This window comes from Myripristis murdjan, chromosome 19 (assembly GCF_902150065.1).
Source record: "Myripristis murdjan chromosome 19, fMyrMur1.1, whole genome shotgun sequence".
In the NCBI taxonomy this organism is placed as follows: Eukaryota; Metazoa; Chordata; class Actinopteri; order Holocentriformes; family Holocentridae; genus Myripristis; species Myripristis murdjan.
The window spans coordinates 2,522,297-2,545,763 of NC_043998.1; the positions used below are offsets into that span (position 1 = coordinate 2,522,297).

The window sequence follows — 23,467 nt, forward strand, 5'->3', positions numbered from 1 at the left end:
ATATTCTGCTATAGCGCGTTTTATTGTAGGCAAGAACAAGATTGTTGTGGTCTTGTAGGCTACTTGCACATTTTTTTTTTAAACTCTCTAGTCGTTGTGTCGCCATAAACATATAATAACACACACTTATATTGTGACTGTAATAATCAGTAGAGATTATAGCGGTTATTTTAATGGTATATTCATTAACAATAATTTATGTTCTATGCACTATTGACCTATAGTACTTATCGTTTTTCATCTGAATGATATAAGGTTTTTAGTTTTTGGTAAGGAAATACACACGTAAGATAGGCTAAATATATTCTTACTTAAAAAGAAGATGTTTAAAATAAAAACTCAAGGTAAGGTAAGGTAAATTGTGTGTGTGTGTGTGTGTGTGTGTGTGTGTGTGTGTGTGTGTGTCTGCGCGTGCGCGGTCCCCCTCCCACAGTCAGCAGTCAGTGGTTTTCGGGTTGAGCCGACTTCTTTTGGCTGCCGTGAGTTCACTGTATTGTATAGGCTACTGTGAATCGTAGGAGGAGGGGGGTTACGCTGCCAAAAAGATCTCCCAGTGGCTTATTAATCACAGTATCGACGATCACAAAATATCACGGCGTCTCCGTTTTTTATAAATACAATTTTATCGTTTTTATTAATTTATTCTATTTCCCTTAGTTTATGGTTTGCGTTTTAACACTCCGGGAGGGCAGAAATGGCGGCCAACATGTACCGGGTCGGAGGTATGTATGTCAATGTGGATCTCTTTATCAAGTAGAAACACGGCAAGTTTTGCTTTCTGTGGGAATTATGCGGCATTATTTAAGTTCGTGTGCAATTAATGGCGACAATCATCGGCGCTTTATCCAACGGGGGTGCGTTAAGTTTGGGTAGAAAAGTGATAATTTCTAAATATTTGGGATTCAAAATGGGTCAGGCCTCGCGTCTATCGTGGCCACAGCAGCTAGCCGCCAGCTTGCTAAATGGCTAGCTTACATTGTAAACATTTTTCCCCCCCATTGTCTGCACCTTTGTCTTCGCATAATTGCATCAGGTACACAGAGGTTTGTCCACGAAACGGGGCTTTTTTCGACTAGAGCTGTGTATTAAAGGGTGTTAATATGTTGTCACGGGGAGTCTGTGAGACTGCCTTTGTATTTGCCTCCTCTGGCACACAGCCATTAGTACGAGTCCTTATTTAGCTAACGTTAGCACCAGCAGAGGGTTCACTGATTACTATTATCGTAGCCCCAGCGTGTGGTTTCCCATTTTTTAAACACTGTATTTAATCATTTGTCCAGCATTAGATGCCGTGCACATACGCGCTATTCAGCTGTTTTGGCCGCAAGTGCAATTAATTAGCAATTTGGCTTCATTGGCTAGCTAGCTGGTTAGCAGTCCACTGGAATTCAACATCAAATTATTGTCTCGTTTCATGGCGTCGTTGCGTCGGGCTGGATTAAACCTTACACCCCCTCTTCACACACACTCAGCCCTGCAAATGTCTAGTTTGGCCCTGATATAACCCAAATGACACAGAAACCACACATGTAACATAAAGGTAAACAATAACAAGCGATATTTCACCGGCCAGCAATGTTTCACGGACGTTTCAGTGTTGTTGGTTTATTAGGTATCGGCATGTTTTTGTCAAACTGGTCACCTTTGCTGCGGTGTTACTCCTGTTGCCTTCAAGTGCTCTCTGTAAACCCGAGTTATATGAGACGAGTGGATGCATTCAGGTGTTATTTAGGTCTGAAGAAATAATAAAAATCGATGATGTAACAACAAGAGGTGGATGTCACTGTCAGGTTTGTTGGTCATAATTAAGGTAATTCACTAAGAAAAAAAAAAAAAAAAAAAAAGGCAAGAGAACCACAAATTCAACCAAGAGTGAAAATGGCCGGGTGTACTTATTACCTAGATAGAATGCTAAGTAGTTACATATATAAATTTGATATATAACTTTGTACCATAAGTTGTTGACATTGCCTCCATCCTCTACACCCTTTAAATGTCACGCATTGATATCTCATGTAATACACATTCCAAGTCATATCTATCACTTAAATTGGTTGTTTATGTGTGTAATCCTTGTAATAACAAGATTTTGGACAGAACTTGAAGGCAGCAGTTGCCTGGGACTGAAGCCTCCTGTAGATCTAAAATTGTTGAGTTAAATCAGACTGGATTTCTTTCACCGGGGCTTGTTGGAGCCATGTTTATGTTGATTGGAGAGTGGGTATGGGGACTCAGCTTTAATGACTTTGCCTCATCCATATCATCAATCTGTTTGTCGTGTGACACACATGAAAATAATTACATTATTAAACAAATACGAGGTGAATAAAGCTGCTGTCACACAGGCCATAAAAGCGCTGTGTTACACATAATGGATTGGTTGGGTCGTCTTCGTTAAAGTGGTTGTCTCAGTATCACTTGTCCTTGGTAGTGATGGTTGTAATTGGGCATTTTTATTAGCTGCATGTAATTCAAATTTATCATTTCAATTATTATTTTTTGAAGCACTGTGTACATAGGAAATGATTTACACTCGTTTTTTAGTGATGGCATGTATCACCATCACACATCAACAGCCTACTGTTTGCTGCAGCAGCAGGGCAGGAAGTGCCTTGCTCAAGGGCATAGGGAGGTAATTGTGCTATACGACTGCTTAACTCACCATCAGTGACAAGTTGGTCTTGCAAGCCTACTGGTCCTTACAGTGTCTGGTACAGTAAAGTGATCAGTCTGTGTGTGTGTGTGTGTGTGTGTGTGTGTGTGTGTGTGTGTGTGTGTGCGCGTGCGCTCGTGTTCTGTTGCAGATTATGTGTTCTTTGAGAACTCCTCCAGTAACCCTTACCTGATCCGCCGGATAGAAGAGCTCAACAAGGTACTGCAGTGTATTTGTGTCATTTGTGTGTGTTGTGTGTCATTTTCACCTGAGGGTGAATAGCTCAAATGCCTTCCTGTTTGGAGATCCTGCTCCCCCCCCCCCCCCCCCCCCCCCCCCACACCCCACACACCCCTCCCCTGCAACAGTGTATGTGTTTTTTGTATTTAAAAATGTTTGTAATATGATGCAGAGAGACAGATGTTGCCCGTCTCCCAACTGTCGTTGATATGGCAACCTGTGGGGTGAGCAAGGGCACACCTGTGGGAGTGTATGTGCAGGATGTGGGGAACTACCAAGTCTTTCTGAAAGGCTTGTGCTGGTACAGGCTGGGTAGGGACATTGGGACTGTATGTTCTAGGAAACAGCAGACTTGAGTTTAAGGACGGGATGAATGCACACACGGTTTCGATTAGAGTCATCCCTGGTTTGTTTGTTGCACGCAAATTTTAAGTCCACCTCATGTGGAAAATTTGACCTGAATGGCAATGATGCTTCGTTGCATTACTGTAACACATAATGCACCCTCCTTCTCCCACAAGCTAGAAGAAGTTGGGTGCAGTATTTCCCACCATCGTACCAGCACACACACACACACACAATCCATCTCCATCAGGCATGGCATTTAATATTGGAATAGTCAATAAGCCTGTCTAACTAATTATACAGCCAGTCAATCAATCAATCATCTGATCAAAACCATTCATTCTGGCCTGGTCAGCCCGTCATAGCAGTCTCGCTTGACGAGCACACAAAGGAGCCGGGTCTCTTGGGAAATTAGAGGTTGTTGCAGGGGAGGTGTTGCCACTTCTTTCAGCCCTCCTGTGTCTCTCCGTCTCTGTGTGTTTTCAGACGGCCAGTGGGAACGTGGAGGCCAAGGTGGTGTGCTTCTACAGGAGGAGAGACATCTCCCACAGCCTCATCCAGCTTGCAGACAAACATGCAAGTCAGTACCAGCCCCTGCCACTCATCAGCAGACTTGTCTTCAGTAGGATGGTTTATGTTGAGGGTTTGAATGAAAGCAGGAATCAAAAATCAAACCGTTCTCACCACAACTGATTAATTGGGAGGCATTATTCATTGATTGTGTGACATAACAATTTTCTTAGTTTCAGCAGTCATTGCAAAAAGAGGGATAAAAGTAAAGTTCCTTTGAGTTCTTGTATGTTGAAATACTATTTTAAGATGTATGTAAACCAAGGAGGAAGTCACCCACACACATTTGTTGCCACAGTTAAAGGTTAAAGAGTCAGAAACTTGATTAAAACTTGTGAAGTATTATATGTGTATGTTAAGGTAGAATAATACTTTCTCTGACCTTTTTTGATAATATAGAAATTAATGAATTATATCAATGTCGTGCCCAATGAGAGCCCATGAATTTACTGTTTTTACTTTGGCCTTCTTCCTTAATGTTGTCACCTTGAGTTATTTCCATAATTCACAGTAATGAAATACTCTTGAATTGAGTATGTATTAAATAATGTAAAATTGCAAAGAAAGTCACTTATTACAAATATATGGCCAAGCTTTAACTGAATGTTTTACATGGAGTGAAGAGCTCTCGGTCATCATCATCATCATCTCAGGTTAGAGCCAAAGCTCAGATTACAGTGAAACTCCTGAGGGGTATTCCATGAGGCAGGACTAGCAAGTTACCTAAATAACGTTTGAAATTTTGTCTGTTATTTGCAACTGTCAGAAGCGATGAGTGAATCATCCTAATCCCCAACGTTCAACTGTTGTTTTACAGATTCAAATCACTCTCAGCAGGATGCAGCACAATCTTTGCCACAGTTATCTGGCTAACTTTCTTCATCTTGGCTTGAGGAATACCCTCATGGTGTAATTTTTTTGAATGTGTTGTGTCTTTTTGAGCCATTCTCTGTTGCGTGTTGCTCATCAATTCAAGTCAAAATTTAAAGGCATTCATTTGTAATCCATCCAGGTTATCCCATATTTGAATAATGAATTTATTTATGTTAACTAGGGAAATTATTGCAGCCATAAAAATATTAGGTAAGATAAGATAATCTTCCTTGTCCACAGATGTGGAAATTTGCCTTTGGCTTCACCAGTTGGTTAGAGCACATCACGCAAAATCACAGTACATACATTAATAAAATCACAGCATGCCAGTGCAGACAATAATAACGGACATGGTTCCAGTGTGAAGAGTGTTTACCAGTTTAGCAGAGTTATTACATTTGGTATGAAAGACTTTTTGTAAATGCTCTTGGTTGCTGCAGCGGCTCTACAGTGTCTTCCCGAGGGCATTTTTATGAATTCTTAAAGAGGGGATGAACAGGATCAGACACAATTTGTCTGGCTTTTTGTTTCGCCTGCATTTTCTATATACATCCTAGTTGTCTCTGCTCTTTCCCAGTAATTTTACTGGCCATGTTTATAACTCTGGATAGTCAATTTTTATTCTTAGACCCCGGGTGCCCACACCATGTACACATATTAAAAGTCTAAACAAGACTTGTAAAATGTTTTCGCTCATATTGTTGAATCCAAATTCCTGATTAGATACAATTGCATTGCTTATTACACATATTGTAAGTGATTCTAAAAGAATTTCCCTCATATTTGCCTGTAAGAGGAAACTTGTTGTCAGGTGACCTCAACAGTGAAATATGAAGTTATTACAAAACACCTAGTTTTCATAGCACAGGATGCAAAATGGAAAATCACAGTTAGTTGATGAACTTCACTCCTTGGAGGAGAAAGGGACAGTTATGAACAGCCAAGGAAACCAGTGCTGCTACAAGAGGCAGAATTCAGTCCATCAGTGTCATGTATCGTGTACACGTGTGAAAGAGACCACCCTGCTGTTTGGGGCCACTGTTGGTCATTTCTGTCAGATTTCCTCACCAAGATTGAAAACTGTGCCAGTGTTAGTGGTGGCTAGCGAAGAGTTAGCCAGCATTATTAAGATTCCAGTGACAGATGGCGTTTATGTATCTCCGAACTTGAATACACAAATATTTGACCATATATAATCATTTTCAACGGTGATTCAAAACCTGTGTTTGCTGTCTGTGTTTCTTGCTGGCTCAGCTGCGCTCCACCTGCTTTTCCATCATGTTTTTAAAATTTCATTCCTATCCCTGAGCGTAATAGATTCGGCATCGTTCACAGATGACAGCTTTTATTTCTTTACTGCCTTTGAGAGCCTTTGCACCAGCCCTGCGGTGTAATTACAAGGACAGCCTGTGCAGTAATGAAATAATTTGAAATGGCCTTGAGAGGTGACCTGATGAGTTGATCTTAAACCATCTGCAACTTAATTTATTTTAACATCTCTTCATTGATGTCATTAGTAAAAATAAATATATTCTTTTTGCATTACTGTTTGTCTCCATTTGCTTTCATTTGCATAGACTTTTTTCATGTCTCTTCCTAGTTAATTATGAAAACTTGTAGCTGAGTTGCTCCCACATTATTTCTAATTAACACAGTCATGGTTGTGTTTCCGAGTGGTGGTAGCATTCACTTAACCGGCCTTAAATTCATGATTGATGTTTTTTGTTTGTTTACTGTTAGTTCTTTGACATAGTTCCTCATGTCGTATTGTTCTGCATTTCCGTGCGCAGAGGACTTGGAAGAGGAGAAGGAGAACCCGACAGAGACGGAGCTAACAGACAAACAAAAACACCAACTTCGCCACAGAGAGCTCTTCCTGTCCCGGCAGTATGAGAGCCTACCTGCAACACACATCAGGTACACACACATACTCATACACACACACACACACACACACTGACCCTATATCTCATCATGTGCAGGTAGTGCGCATGGGTAGCCACTCATCCAGCCATAAACACACAAATCCGCCACTGCTCTCTCTGCCCGCGTCCTTATCTTACATCATCCTCTCTCTCTCTTTCTCTTTGTCTCTCCTAGGGGGAAATGCAGTGTGGCATTATTGAATGAGACTGAAGCAGTTCTTTCATACCTTGACAAAGAGGTAAGCACAAGAAAAGAAAATTGATATCCTCTTACGTTACTAGCTTTTTTTGTTGTTGAAAATAGTCATTGCTGATCGAAGTTATATATGTTATGGGAGACCAGTGGGTACCAGGGGTGAGTAGTAACACATTACAGGTGACTCAAATGAATGCAATTTTTGAAGAACAAGTACTCGTAGCATTATTTTCTGGGCTGAACTTATTACTTTTGCTCAAGTATATTTTGTAAACAGGTAATCTACTGTTTTCCATGGTACAAGATAGGTTCAAGAGTGGTTTAAGAGAAAGCTGATGATTTTCATACCATGAGCTTATAGACACACATCGCTCTGCAGCTGTGTAGTCCACACCACAGAGCAAGATATTGAAGAAGAAGGCCACGCTGCAGTCAGCGACCTTTTCAACTTCAAATCGGGCTGCTCAGCTCGCTAGCGGCAGTGGAAAGTCAATGATTAAATCAGAAGCTGCGAGAGAGCAACACTGGGGCGCACTTAGATCCACTTTTTAAAATGATGCGAAAAAGGGAGACGGTTAGATTATGAAGTGCTGTCTGTGCCTGTCCCAAACCACCCAATTTCAGGGTTTAAAGACTCATCATCCAATATACACAAGCACATCCCGGTAAGTTTTTCATTGCTATGAATTAGCTAAGCATCCCGATAGCTCACCTGGAAGTGCGCATCCCACTTGTTAAGGCTGAGTCCTGACCGCAGCGTCCTGGGTTCAAATCCAACCTCAGGCCATTTGCTGTACGTTATCCCCTCTCTCCTCCCTGCTTTTCCTGTCCCTCTCTCAACTGTGACTGTCAAATAAAGCAGAAATGTTAAAAAAAAAAAAATTAGCTCAACATAAGGCCTGATAATAGTGTCATTCAAAATAAAGCTGGCATAACTATAACTGTTGGACAAGTTCAGTTATATATAAAAAAAAACTTTATTAAACTCTTGTGTAAAAGCATCTTGATTTAGTGATGCTTTCTTTTGAAGAAAAACAAAACGTAAAAATTGGACTAACCACAAATTCAGACTAGAACCATCACTATTATTGCATTGTGTTAAAATAGTTCAAACCAAAAATGTAACTAGCACTCACAACTCAAAGTATTTTTTTTTTCACTGAGAACTCTTTTACTTAAGTAGTTTTTTTACAGGGTAACTGTATTCTCAAGTGCATTTTTAGATGAATAACTGCACTCTTATTCAAGTACAGTTATTCTGTACTCTACCCACCCCTGGTCGGTACATTGTCTAATCTCAAATGGGAAGTGGGGCGAGTTGAAGGAGTTCACCTCTGTTTCCTATTAAAGTTTTACCATCATATCTTAATTTTAGGACATTGTAACTGCTGTAAGGAACAATGACTGTATAATGCCAAAGAAATGAATTCTTCATTTAAATCAGATACGTTTCTGTAATAGGGCTCCTGAGGCGCACGGGGCACATGGAATATAAAGGAATATTGAGAAAAGTATTCCAGACAAGGAAAGTCAGGGCCGGAGATTTTACAGATAGCTACTTTACAAGAATACCAAAATGTATTACCAAATGTATTTTGCAGTTTGCTACATACATTGATTGCATTAGATGGTGGTTTTCAGCTGTTTTCCTGTGTTGTATGGCTGCTTCTCAAAAGCAAGTCTAAAAGTAGTGGAAATTTGAAGTTGACACTTCAGAATCAGTCTTTAACAAGCCAACAGTGTCTGAAATATTTAGGCCATGGATGCCTCCTTTACTTTGTGATGGAAAAATCATGGAGTTTACCATCAGGGGCATGGAAGGAACCCTGGCGTTGGAAGATTTGGAGGCATTTTTATAGTGTTGGCTGTATGTTGTTTTCTCCAGGATACCTTCTTCTACTCCCTGGTGTACGACCCGACACAGAAGACCCTGCTGGCTGACAAGGGCGAGATCAGAGTGGGACCGCGCTTTCAGGCAGACGTACCTGAAATGCTACAAGAGGGTATGGACAACACACACACACACACACACACACAGACACACACACACACACACACACTTGAACCATTTAACCTCCTCAACTCTGCTGCTACTATCAGTGGGTTTGTCATTACAAATGTATGCTGCTCGGCTAAACTTTGTTTGAACCCACAGAGTTTTATTTTAAATTCAAGTGGAGATCCAAAGGTTTCCAAAGACACTAAAGTGTCCCGCTGAATTCCTTTTAAATGTATATGGAAGTGCACAAGACATCTAGATATTTTCTGTTTCATCTAATGGTGCAGCCATAAAACAATGGCATCTTTGGTTTGAATATTTCACTCAAAAGAAATGTGATGCAGCTTCAGTGCATGTGACCTTTTACACGACATCTTTTAAAACTTTATTTACCTCTGTACTAAAACATCATTTTATCTTGAGCTACAATAATGACAGCTGAAGTGGTTTCTTTAGTTTCTAATGATGGAGTATGAGCAGATACTGTCCTGCTGTGGTTGAAAGTAGTTGTCAATATAAAATGCCAGTGAAAGTGCGGTGAAATAATTATGTTCTTCAGATTATTGAAACTGAAATTTGTGGCTGGTATTTGTGATCAGAATATTTAACAAAATAGCCGGGAATACAAGGTCTGTCTCTTCACCTTCAATCGCTGGTGGAGCTGCAGCACTGTGTGTAAGCCTCTCTTCCTGTGTTCTTCAGGTGAGGCAGATGACAGAGACCAGTCTAAGCTCGAGGAGAAGCTGTGGGATCCAGAGTGTCCTCTCACCAATAAGCAGATAGACCAATTCCTAGTGGTGGCACGGTACGACCTTTGACTTTAGACCCCTGCAGCTCTGTTCCCCTACTGACAAATTGACCAATTGGATGTTCTAGCACGTTGTAACCTTGACTGCTTCAGACTGCAGCCCCAACCCTAACCTTCACTAGCAGACAGAACCACTAGCTCTCAGTATTGGCACATTGTGATCCTGCACCTCGGATCTGACCAACAAACACAAACCACTTACTACAAATTATGGAGAGAGGTGGTGTTGTGCTGCATGTGCATACGATCATTACTCATGAAATTATTCAAGGGGAGTCATAGCAATAGCATATGTAACTGGCTCTGACATTATTATACTGTGACATCCATAAATTATATCCATGACTCTAATTGGGTTATGTACACTTACGCAAAAATGAATCGGTCATTAAAAGTCATTATAAATTGACTTTTATTTTGTGTGCCCAGGGCGGTCGGAACCTTTGCCCGAGCGCTGGACTGCAGCAGCTCAGTCAGACAGCCGAGCTTACACATGAGCGCAGCTGCAGCCTCGCGAGATATCACACTGGTGAGCTGGACACACATGCACACGCACACACGCATACACACACGCACACCATATCCACTGCCTGATCCTCATTAGAATTCTTGAATTATAACTCCTTGTTTGTTGCCTTGTATCCAATGCCTGTAGTTCCATGCAATGGACACACTCCATCGTCATGGTTACGACCTGTCCAGCGCACTGAGTGTGTTGGTTCCAGCGGGCGGCCCAGTGCTGTGCAGAGACGAGATGGAGGAGTGGAGCGCCTCCGAGGCCGGAATGTTCGAAGAGGCACTGGAGAAATATGGCAAAGACTTCAACGACATCCGACAAGACTTTGTAAGCATGTTTTTTTTTTTTTTTTTTTTAATGCTCTGCTCACACCGCAGTGATGCATGGATGTCAGTGAGCTGAAACCTCAAATTGGTTTCTTGTTGCCAAGATGACTTGAATAAACGAGCTGGGATATGAAACCGTGTGCACTGTGAACCAAGAGCTTGCAGATCACACGCTACACCAGGTAATTTCACTGATTGGTTCCTCCTCTCTGGCTGAAGGTGTGTTAATCAGTGAAATCACCGAGTGTAGTGTTGGGTTGGAGTGAAAACCTGCAGACTTGTGACCTTCCATGACACATGGCTGCTGTCCTGGAACAAGACGCTAAATCTGCATTGATAAAACAAAATTAAAGGCTGTGTTGAATAGCATGGTGTAGCCGTTCATTTCGAAGGCTTGTTGTCATCCCCAAAAGGAAGTAGGTTTTAATTTGTATAAAATATCAAATATCAAATATATCAAAGCCGGGAATTGGAATAGCCCAGGCAAATCTAAATTTAGTGTTACATCTCTTTTCCCTGAACTCCAAAATGGTCAGTCAGGGGAAGAAAGCCCTTTTATTATGCAGGTGCACAAACATTCACTTTTTTTTTTTTTTTTTTTTTACTTTTCCACTTTCATTATTATTTCAGGGGGGAAATTCAGCTCTTGTCGCAAAATTTTGCCTGCAGTCATGGTAGACAACACTTTCCTCCAGGACTTTGCTCTCCTTTTGAAAACAACGCACACCCAGTTATCCGTATTATCCGTATACCTGTACAATACGGATGTAAGATAAGGGTGTGTGCACTGACACCAGGTGCTCATGAATAGTTATTAACTATGTGAATCACAGTGTGTCGAATTTTTTCAGTGTGTGCTTCTGACTGGTGCTCAGAACTGAGCGAAGCCTCTGTGGTCATGATACCCTGCTCATGAATATTCATGAAGGCTTTCACACCCAGACGGCAAGAACATGAGATATTAATACCACTAATTTGCTTTCTGTCTCTCCTTTCGCTTTCTCTCTTCCCCTTTTCTTCCGATTCTCTAACTCTCTCTCTCTCCCTCTATCTGTGAAGCTGCCGTGGAAGTCTCTGACCAGTATCATAGAGTACTACTACATGTGGAAGACCACAGACAGATATGTGCAGCAGGTGAGACAATTTCAGTTCATTTTGATTGCAAACTGAATTTTCCCATTAGAGGAAATTTGAGTTTACAGAGTTAAAAAGACACAAATCACAACAACATAAACTTAATTAGTTCTCTTCTAAACAGGAGAGGAAATGCTATTCATGAGCAAATTTGGAAATCTGCAGTGCAGTAGCTGTAAGATTCAAATTAATCATCGAGGTGTAGACAGTTTCCGTGACAACAGTGAGACTTTTTCTGTGACTGTGTGACCAGCACTGGGACCACAAGTCACACTGGATAAGAGCATAAATTAAATACATAAAATGTACATGTAAGAATTCCCCATATTAGTCCCATAACTCTTTTCCACTTGTAAATTATGTCTCAGCCTCATAGAACTTGAAGTCTGGCAACAAAGGGTTAATCTCCTTTGCGCCAGCGGATTATTCATGTGATGAAATATAAATCAACTTTATGGATTTCCTGTGATAGCTGGCTGCAAAAGTATCACATGATGGGAAGAAAGGAAGCGCCTCTCTTGTTTGAACTGCAGTCAGAAGGGCATTTAATGATTACCTCTGTAATCGAGCAGTCACATTTTCATGCCGACTATTGGCATGGAACTTGCGCGGCTTTTTGAGGCCTGCATTGCTCAGGAGGTAGAGCAGCCATCTAGTAAACGGAGGGTTCTTGGTTTGATCCTCGACATTGAAGACATTGAACCTCCTAATCGCTCTTGTTGGGCAGCTTGGCAGCTTGGCACCTTGCATGGCAGCCTATGCCATCAGTGTGTGAATGTGTGTGTGTGTGAATGGATGAAGGTGAGGCCAAAACATTGTAAAGTGATTTGAGTGGAGGTGGACTAGTTAAGTGCTACATAAATGCAGTCCTTTTACTTTTGTAAATGGACTGCATTTGATGTCACGTCTTGTCTGAGAGGCGCTGTATAAATGCAGATCACTTGTTTCTTTTGTATTAGCTGGGTCCTCTGAACCTCTGTACTGTTTTTTTCCTCTCTGAGCAGAAGAGACTGAAGGCAGCAGAGGCAGAAAGCAAACTGAAGCAGGTTTACATCCCCACATAGTAAGTAATTTTATTACTTGACTGTTTTATTCTCCTGTCAAAAGTTATATCGTCAGTATTATTGGGATCTACTTGCTGCTGGGAGCTGAAGATATTTCTGCATATTTAATGGTATCAGAAGCCCTCGCAAAAGGCAGGTTGGTCATTAGCCTGTTTATTAAACCTCTCCCTCTTCTCCCTGACAGTAACAAGCCCAATCCCAACCAGATCTCAATGACCAATGGGAAGATGGCGACAGTAAATGGGGCGGGGCCAGGGGCCTACCATGCGGCAGGCGGGGGCAGAGCCTGCGAGAGCTGCTACAGTGAGTTACGAGCGTGTGTTTCAGCATGGACGTGTGTGACGAGAGTACTGGCCTAATGCATTTTAGCAATAAAAGGCAACAAGAACCAAAGCAGTACCGAACAGCTAGCAGATTTTGCTGTTTAATATCTCCCATGGGTCTCCAAGACTGGAGGAAGTGGCCCCCTTCTAATTTGACCATCACTGCTAATCTATTGTGACTGCTGCCACTAATCCAGGAATCAATACTCCCCTTCCTTTCATCTTCCACTCAACATTTCCTTCATCACCCCTCCTCCCCTCTCCCTCCCCAAGCGTCCATGTGGATACAGTTTCTCTAGATGTCTTATTGACTGGCTGTAGATGCTGATCTCCAGCTATCGACTGTAGGCATCCAGAATGTGTTGGACTGTTGTGCAGATGTTGATAAAATCATTCTGGGAAAGACCAGCAGCGGCAGTGCAGCAGAGATCGATGTGCTAAGTGTCTGTAGACCCCTTACCCCTATGGTGATTCAAACCATCCTGTGTGTGTGTGTGTGTGTGTCCTACGTCAACAGCCATGCAGTCAGCCCAGTGGTACTCGTGGGGGCCTCCCAACATGCAATGCCGCCTGTGTGTGTCCTGCTGGATGTACTGGAAGAAGTACGGGGGCTTGAAGATGCCAAGCAGAGCAGAGGGACCAGAGGAAAGGACCTCCCCCAGTCCTGCAGGCAATGTAAGTTCACACAGAGCCATAACATAAGGGATGCAGAGCAGCAGACTTTCCCTTAGAGATGCTTTCATTGATAAAGTAGGTTGATACCCAATAAAAACACACTGAATTCATTAATTTCTCTACATTAAGCAGCCTATTGGTTATTCGTTATGGCAACCTTCATGGGTTTACAACTGTTGAGTTTATATTTGCTGATAATATTTCCGCCTGGGGAGAGATGAGGACAGCAGAGGCATTGCACCACAGAACAAACTGTGGCAGGCTACTGACCTGGTCAATACTGGATGCAGAGTGGGAGAAAGCATAACATTGTCACTAATACAATATTGAAAGGAAATAGCACTGTCTGGGATTAATGGCACCTTAACGCACTGTGAAAAGGCATCATTATGCATGACACACAGCACAGTCAGACCGTTGCTGAGAGAGAGAGGGAGCATTGTACGCATTGTAAAAGCCCCATTAAATTAAATAAACCATAACTGATCTCTGAAGTGAAGTGTGTGTCCCACGCAGTTGCAGCTCCACAGTCCACACACACAGATAGAGGTAGAGGCTAAAGCAACTTAAGGATTTTTTTTTTAAATGAACTTGAGTCCTGGCGGGTTTTGGCTGACTTGAGAAGCCTGATGGAACAGATATAAACAGTTCAGTCTCACGTTAACGATGTCGTCTCGCGAGCGTGAAATGAGCGTTACGCTTGCAGTGTAGAAATGGCATAACTTTCCAAACACAGAATGGTTCAGTATTTAACAGGACGGTTTGCATCCCTAGATTTGCATGATATTTTATTGCAGTAATTTAAAATTATTTTATGAAGCTCAGCAGAAAAGTCCTGCCCAACTGCCTGTAGTAGGCAAACACTGGGGAGGGTCAATCAGTCGAAATCAATCTGTCTGCAGTTTGTTGAAACATCATGAAAACTCCCTGATTCATTTAAAGTTGTGGTCTTGTCATTTTCAGAGATTTTAAAACTGACCATCTGTCTTGGAGCATTCTTTTTCTGCTGAGCAGAGTAAAGACAAACACATCCCAAATATTAAACAGGTGGCTGACAGAAAATTAAAGCACAGAATAACAGTAGTCACTAATGTGACACACCGAGCTCATGTCATGTGTAGGTGTGAATAAAATCACACATCTGGGAGTCACTTGCAGTTTGTTTTTCATGTTTACATTTTGTTGTAGTATGTATATTCTGGTTCACACCTATTTCAAATCCAAAATTGGACTTTATTTCATTGTACCAAGCTGCCACAGGGCAAAGTAGACACCATGTCTTTTTATTAATCTTTGTGATGGATTTATACTAAAAATGTCAAAATAGGATACTTAAAAACACATATTTATATATAAATGAAAATTACACCATATCTCTTTACTACTACGGCACACACTATAACAATAACATGGATTTAGCCCTGCTAATAGCTTCATGATGGTTTGCTGATTTTACTTTTGTTTGGAATTGATGTGCAGACGTCTTGACACAGCCTGTACTAACTGAGAAAGTTCCAACCCTCATAGCTTTGCAGGCTTAGCTAGATGTAAAAACATATATGTTGTGATTACAATTAGCATCCAAAAAATGCACCATCTAACTATTTAATAAAAAGAAGGAAAAGAAACAAAATGTTGTTATCAGAAAATGGAAAACACCACATCCCAAGATCCTCCACTGCACGTTTGGCAGGAAAGGTGTGTGCTTGGGTGAGATGTCAAAGCGAAAACACAACGATACAGCATTGAAAATGTCTGCTGTTTGTGGATGTAAGTTTTAATCAAGACCTTTAGGAGCTCTGAGTCTAGATTCTGTTTCTTCAGAATTATGTTGTCAAGAATCTGGCACGCTAACAGGAATTTGAGTTGTGACGAAATTTAAACTAGAAAACAAAACAGCATCACAAACACAAGGTGTAAAATGAGCATATTTGTGTTGAAGCAGTGTTAATGTGCTTTACAGTTGAATCTTCCCTTTAAAGGTGCATTACGTAAAACTGCAAAAGGTCGATTGAAGTGAGGACCATTTACATTGAACAGACAATGAACATAGTATTTCTGTGCCAAAAAATGAATGTGCATGTTTTTTGTCTAAATAGTCCTTCAATCAACCCTCAGCAATTTTTCGTAGTTCAACTAAAATGTTTATAGTTGTAGATATCAGGGTGTAATAAACTGTAATTTTAGTGGTGGGATAAAAGTAGTGAACAGCTTCTTTTTTTTAATAAAATAGTTTGATTGTTTCATTCTGGATTTCCTGTCATGTGTCCCCTCTCGTTCTCAGGAGCCTCGTTCGCGGGGTCACGCCCCTCGCCAGTCCAGCCACATGGTGCCAGTGCGCAACAGCGGCAGCCCCAAGTCCTCCATGAAGACCAAGCAGGCCTTCCTGCTGCAGGCCACCCGCCTCACCAAGCTGGCCCGGCACATGTGCCGTGACATCATCAGGCTGCGCCGTGCTGCGCGCCGGCCCTTTGTCCCCATTAACTGTGGGGCCATAAAGGCAGAGTGTAAGAGCTCTTTCAATTCCTCCTAACTTCTGCCATGTGGACACACATACACCTGCATACAAAACACAGACACATCTGCACACACACACACACACACACACGCACAGACTCACACCACCCTCTGCTCACCCTGACAGCCTTTCCCCCACATCAGCGCCCATCTCTGGTCTATCCCCTCTGCCCCTCCCCTCCGTCTGTCTCTCTTTCTGTTTTTATTATTATTGTTATATTATTATTATTATTTTGGTTTTTGTATTCTCCCACCCCGTTTCCAATAAAGACTGCCTGTCCTCATAACTATGAGTTTTGATCATCTTTTCATTTGTGTTTTTTTTCCGTTCAGTTGGTTTCAAATCACTGTTACCTGAAAGTCACTGATGCAATTACATCTAGACATTTCTTCATAAATAGGGCTATTCTACATAAGCACGCTTACACACTCACACACACATACACACACACACACACACACACACACACATAAAACCACAGACATACTTGATGCTGTTCCTGACATTAATAAGTAGATTCCACTAGGAACCCACAGAACCTGTATTCTAGTCTGAGCCGTATATTTGCTAAAGTTAGATGTAGAGGAAATGTATTTTACTAAGAGACGCTCTATTTTGCACGGCGGGCCTGGTGGGGCTTGCTCACTTGATGCTGTCATGGCTGAATTCAGCCAGGAATGTTTCATCCCATCAAGTTCAGGATAATTGCTTATCGTAGACCTGAATGTCAGCTATGTCCGAGTGTGTTTGCCATGCCATTCTTTTTTTATATTTTCATTTTAGTTTTGACCCACTTCTGTGTGCACTTTTCCTGCAACTTGTGTTTTGTGTGAGTGCGTTAGGCAAAGTAGATTGATTGTAAAAGGTCTCTAGACAGATTTGGACTGACAGCTTGACAGAGAGGAGGCTAAGGCTGAACAGAAGACGCTGATTTGTCAGGCACAGAGAGTAGCAGGCTGGTCTCGGTTTGTGTGCTAGTGGCTGCATCACCACAGGTACACACATCAGGGAGGCACTGACAGGAACACATGCCTTTTGATATACTCATGATCAGCGGTACTTGGTGCACCATTCATTCATTTAGCCCTTTTCTTGTGTTCAAGTCTTGCATAATTCATGATATGAATCCATCCGGGTGCCCCCTCCATCCAAGACACCCTGACCACAAGCTCATACAGTATAGACTGCATACTGTATTATGGATGGGATTCACCGTGCAGAGCCATTCCCCCCCCTCTCTCTCTCTCTTCTTTGCCTTCCTTTTCAAATGGTTGTTGCAATATTTTCATCTCATCTTCTACCTCTTTTGCTCTCTTTCTTTCATCACTGTGTGAACGTGAGAGTAGTCCTCCAATAAAGTCACACCTGAAACCATCCTCTTTGAGTCCTTGTGCTTCATGTGTCTGTGTATCTGTCCATCAACTCCACCACACTCACTGATTGGCTGTTGAGCCCAGAGGACCCGCCAAGGCACGCCTCCCCCAGCATGGACTCAACCTTAAATGCCTGCTGCCATTAAGCCCTCACATTTTGTTGTATGTGTGTGTGTGTGCGTGTGCTTGTAGAGTGGTTTGTGGATGTGTGTGTGTGCATGTAAGCATGTACTGACATCTGTATGTGCATGTGTGTGTGTGTGTGTGTTAGAGAACTTATACAGAAGTCATGCCATGGCCAATAGCAAGTGAGCATATTGACAGAAGTGATGCGCTGACTTGCATTGACTACAGGGTTCTGCATTGTTGCTCTGAGGTCTTTTTAAAGGGAGAACAGTACAAGCAGTTTTCATTTACAAAGACTAGATGTTTGATATTTTGTGCCAAGCATATGAAAATAGCCTTAAACCATAATAACAAGATTTTGTACACTTTTCCAAGCCAAATAATTGTGGTTGTGCAGTGCTTACTCTGCTTCATCAGTCAATAGTTCAATAGAGAGAGGGAGGACAGAAGTTCATCCAGTCTATGGGACACTACACTGGGTAGTAAATGTGATGCAATGTGTGTGTGTGTGTGACTGTGTGTTTGTGTGTGTGTGTGTGCTTGGTTTAGATATGTTAAGGGTCTCGGAGGGGCAGGGGACCCGACTGCCGAAAACCAGGGCCGCCCCACGGAGCACTCTGACCAGTGTTCTGCAGTTCCTAGGTAAATCATACATACAATCAGTGTTTGAGCTGTAACATCTGACCATGATCAATCTCATTTTATTCCAGTATCAAAGTGAGTGGGATATGACCTGATGTGTTGGGAACACCCTGAATCTGAGGGTCTGTTTTGGACTTGTTTCCACAGATAGACAGTTGATGTATCTGCTGTTTGGTGTCTTGTTTCAGAGTCGCGTCCAGCAGCCCACGCCCCACGCTCCCACCGCACCCCTGGCCTGCAGGCGCCGCCCCCTCGACGCCTCCTCTCCTCACTCCCACACGGGCCCCACGGAATGCTGGGAAAACGTAGCTACCACCACCACAGCAGGACTGAGCCAGAGAGACGTTCTGGTACACACACAAGCACAAACACAGTCCTCATAAACAGAGTTGAGCTTGTTGCACAAAATACAATGTATTACTCATCGCTCGTTACTATTGCTGCGGCTTATTCTTCCCTGGAGCAGTAATATGTCACACTACTTGGATTACTTTCATGCTACACTTCGCCAAAACTGGAAATTGTACCCTCTCTTCAGACATAAAAGAACTCAATTACCTCTGCTGTGAACGAAGAGGGGGACCAAATACTGCTGATGTGTAATTTTCTTGTCACAATTTGCTTGATACAATCAAATTAACCAAAATATGCACAGGGATGGTGAGTTTGCCCGCCGTTTATTATATAAACTAGCTTATGTGAGAGGATAAAAACTAATTTTAGTGAAAACAAATCTGTGGACATGGATGACTCAACTTCAATCTGATGTTTAGAGGAGGCAATAAAAGTAACAACTCTCTTACTTTTGCTGAAATTGAAACTCATTGCTCTTTCTTTTACAGAAAACCCTGGCTCCACAGGTGGGCCTGTCCTGGTAGGTATCTTACAACCTCTATAAGTTCTTTTTTAAATGCATTTTCCAGAACTACATAACCACTGTTGTTAATCAATTGATATTTAATTTACTTCTCACAGCACAATGGCCGCAACAGCAGCAACAGCAGCACCCGGGGCGGAGTGATGATGCGCAAGAGACGCCCCAACTGGATCGACGCCCCCGACGACAGCTTCTTCCTCGTCACCCGGGAGACCAGGTAATCACGACCGACCCCGCTGTGCCTTCTGATTGGCTGACTGTGTGTGCGAGTGGAAAACAAATCGATGGTGAGAATTGAGTGACAGCAGACTGGGAACGGCGGACCTGTGACCAAGCAAGCTTTGACAGCAGACTGCAGAGAAGAGAAAACTGAGTTATGTTTGTGCCGTGCTGATTTAGGCAGCCGTAGGTATGTAAGTCAAGCAGGTAGACTACAAAGTGCAGGCTGATTAATGGGACTCCACAGGTCACTATGGGGCTAAAAACAAAAAAAACACACAAACACATGCAAACATTTTTAAACGATAATAAACAAGTGCATGGGAAGAGGGGGCCCCTGAACCACTGATCCGTCTAGCGCCCTGTTTCATTCTGGGTCAGTGGAAAATGTTTGCACTTCCTGTGAGTGACTGGCTGCTTGTCTCATTTCAGAAATGCAGCCCTTAGACATCTCCTGACGGTAAGCCCCTTCTCCCCTTGCACATATACACCCACATGCTCACACACACTCATGCACATGCACGCACACACAGCATACATCACATCACACACATGCACAGTACTCTCTGATTGACACACACAACATGAGCCTGGGAAACCTGTGGAGTCTCATTCTCATCGTGCAGTCAGTTTGTAGTTTGCTTCTTGCCATCTCATCTCGTCATGCCAGAACGCAAGATTCGCACCGGCGCCCCAACAAACAACAAACATGCATCAACATCAACAGCAGCATCTGCACCAGTCCCGAATCAACAGGGATGCCTCTTAAAAATGGCAAGAAACAGGTGGTACTTCATTCTTTTCGTCCTGCAAAGCGAGTGTTTGCTTTAGAGTGCAGCAAAGGCATGACATTTTGAAAATGCTTGGGAGGTAACAGGAGGAATGGTTTTAAGGAACTGCAGATTAATGTCTCAGTCACTGCAAATTTATTCATAATACGCTCTCTTCCTTCGTACAAACATTAGCCACCACTGCATGTTTTATTATAGACATGGATACAGGAAAGATATAGAAAAACACATGCTCATATGTACGCCATCTCTTTCTCTCACACACACATAGACACACGAGTGACCACATAATGAGCATTTGGCCGTATGTGAGAGAGAAAGATGTTCTTCCATTAACACCGTGTCTAAATGAACCATGGCGCTCGGCCCTCACAGCCGCCCTTGGACCGCTGAGCTAAAATTAGAGCAGCTAACTGGTGCAGCTGGGCCACAGAGGAGCCTGGCACCGCTGGGCCCTGAGTGGAAATATCATTACCACATTAGCCATGGCTGCCCTCATATGGATCACTCCCTTTCCACCAGGATCAACATGGGTGTGTGTGTACGTGGTTGTGTGTGTGAAGACAGAGAGACAGAGCTTGATAGAGTGGGAGATAATGCCATACAATGCCCTTTTCTTGTTGTATTACAGCTCTTGTTTGCTTTCCCAGTGGACAACAATATGATGCTGTGATGAATTAAATATGGCATTAAATGTTAATGATCTCTTCTTATAGGCTGGCACTAATGACAAATGATCTTTATCTCTCTCACACACACACACACGCACACACACACTGCAGTGCAGGGAACGATATCTAACAGAGCAGAGAGGAAGAGTGGAGGGTTGCAAGTTGGTATTCAGAGAAAGGGGGAGATATACGATTGTCAGAAGCTGAAAGTTCAAGAAGAAGAAGGAAAAATAAATCAGCGAAGACAAGAAGGCAAAGTGAGGAAAACACAGAGATGTAAATGAGACGGTTTATGTTTGGCTATGGATTTGCATCTTTTTTTTGTGTGTGTTGTTGTTCATCCCAGCAGCCAGTTGAGCAGACAGTCTGCAGTCAAATCTGTGCTGCTCTGCTCCCTTTCATCTGTTCTGCTCCATCGTTATCTCGGTGTGAGAATAAACGTCTCGCTCTTTCACAATCATTCTTAGGGTACACTGTGTTCGAGAAAATGGGTTTGCGCGCATGCGTTCAGCCCCCGACAAACATAAAATTTATGCACATTGCCTACAATCTAAGACATGCATGCACACGAACGAGCATGTACACTTAAACTCACAGTCAATATGTGTCTGATCTAATGTAATAACAGCAGGAAAGTGGTGTGTTTTTCAGAAGAAAAACAGCCCTGATGCTGGGGAGAGGGAAGCGAGGAAAAAGCATGTTTGGTTTTCGCTGTATATTAGACCTCAAATTGTTTTTGCCTCGTCCAACACTTCCAAATGCATCCCACTGGTCTTTAGTGCAGCACGAGCTTCACCACAGCCAGGAAGTTACTACCTAAGCCAATTAAAAGCCATAGAAACGCCTGATATTATAGATGTATACGCATATACTATAAGCATCACACTCTTTTGTTGTGAAATCAGAAAAAAAGTTGCCAATGTCTTATTTAAGGGTTTGAAACCTGTGAGGTTGCTCAGTCAAAAAACTGGGGCCAATTTAAAATCAGAGCCTGTGGTTTACGTGAGTTTTTTCATTTTCTTTCTTTCTTTCTTTTTCTTTTTTTTTTTGGCGTTTGGACAAAAAAAAAAAAAAAAAAGCTGAATAAACTGCAAAAGCAAGTATGAATCCATAATGACAACATTTTTGCACCCAAAGCCATGTGATAATGTAGCAGACTAACTTTACCCAACACCAGCGAGTCCAGGACGGTCCCACTGGGTTTGGGCACCAATGTCAAACTCAATCCAAATTACCAATCTGCATAAATGACACAAGAGTCAATCGTAGTCTAATCTGGCTTGGTTCAAGATGGCGACTGGGTAATGAATTATGAGTTGCAATTTTGAGCCATGACATTTCAACTGAAAACAATCTAATGGAAAATCGCACATCGTAAAAAAAAAAAAAATCCATATATTAGCCAGATTTCAAAAATGAAAACTGCTGTTAAAAGGAAATTCCACCCTCAAACATTTTAACAGTGTTAACACAACTCTATCGCTGGGGTACTCTGTACTTCTGGTCCTGTTTTTGTTGTTTACTGTTTGCTTATTCCTGAGGTTAAATGGCCAGTGCAGCTAGGAGTTTAGTGGCAGAATGTTTTTCAAAAAGCATCGAAAACATTAATGGTAACTGTCAGGGAGAAATCCGTCGATGAAGAGGCCGAGGTATCAGTTTCTTCACCGACAGCTGCCTTGACGCATCAGAACAGTGTGCAGCCACAAAATCATTTTTGCATTTCAAGTAAAGGGCACAACTCTTGCTTTGTTTCTCAGCTGGGAAAAAAAAAAAAAAATCTCTCTTGCGCTTACTATGTTACCAGTATCACCATCTCTATCTCCACCTACACGCATGACCTCCAGCTGAATGCAACCAGCTCACATCCATTCTCTGTGGGTTGTGGGAAGTTATTCTGGGACATGTAGGAAACGGCTAAACAGAGCAGAGGAGAAAGGGAAAGTGGGTACACCAGAGAAGTAAATTAGAACACTTCATCACAAAAGAACATCCTGGAAGGCACTGAAGATCATATACTGCTGATATAAATGGATTTTTTCTTTTAACTCAATAATTTGCACTATCACTGGTAATACTTTTGATTGGTGTGTGCTGAGACACCCCTCTTCCTCGGCTGCTTACCCCTCCACTGCCTCTCTAATGTCCTGTTTTGTGTCCCGGTCCAGGAGGGCCAGACGGCTGCTGTCCAGGTCCCAGCTGAGGCGCGCCTGCCGACAGCCATGTGAGCAGATCACCCTGCGTAGGGTCTCCCAGGGCCCGCCGCAGGGGCTGGTCCTGGCCCCACCGCACCCCCACCCCAGCCTGAGGATGCGAGGCCCCATCGTCATCCACGACTGATCCACTTGATGGACCACGACGCGCCTCCGACGCCCGCGTGCATACACACACTTACACGCAAACACTCACACACAGACACACAAACACACACGCACACACACACACACACACGCCCCCCCCTCTCTCCCTTCCCTGTCCTCTCATTCAGTCCTCACACCCTCCCTTGCTTTTTAGTCCTGAGAATACCGTTCTAACCCTTGCCAACACTTACCCAGCTGTCTTACTGTTTGGCATGAGAAGGATGTGATGAGCTGTGATGCACTAG

At 42.6% G+C, this 23,467-nt stretch overlaps 1 protein-coding gene across 1 annotated transcript; it reads left to right on the top strand.

Annotated features, from left to right (window-relative positions):
• The first annotated feature begins 425 nt into the window (after positions 1 to 425).
• On the top strand, positions 426 to 23,217 carry mta3 (metastasis associated 1 family, member 3). Its single transcript, XM_030077891.1, has 19 exons — positions 426 to 722; positions 2,805 to 2,872; positions 3,725 to 3,818; positions 6,472 to 6,598; positions 6,782 to 6,845; positions 8,688 to 8,805; positions 9,504 to 9,606; positions 10,039 to 10,138; positions 10,265 to 10,453; positions 11,512 to 11,586; positions 12,591 to 12,649; positions 12,835 to 12,953; positions 13,491 to 13,648; positions 15,933 to 16,155; positions 18,215 to 18,307; positions 18,496 to 18,657; positions 19,150 to 19,181; positions 19,283 to 19,401; positions 23,031 to 23,217. Exons 1-19 carry the CDS (start codon positions 695 to 697, stop codon positions 23,200 to 23,202), a joined length of 2,103 nt encoding a protein of 700 aa, XP_029933751.1. The 5' UTR covers positions 426 to 694; the 3' UTR covers positions 23,203 to 23,217.
• The last annotated feature ends 250 nt before the right edge of the window (positions 23,218 to 23,467 follow it).

Coding starts and splice junctions, on each gene's coding strand:
- mta3 (XM_030077891.1), top strand. CDS start 695: ATGGCGGCCAACATGTACCGGGTCGGAG. Junction 6,846..8,687: donor TTTCATACCTTGACAAAGAG/GTAAGCACAAGA, acceptor TGTTTTCTCCAG/GATACCTTCTTCTACTCCCT. Junction 18,658..19,149: donor TGAGCCAGAGAGACGTTCTG/GTACACACACAA, acceptor TTTCTTTTACAG/AAAACCCTGGCTCCACAGGT.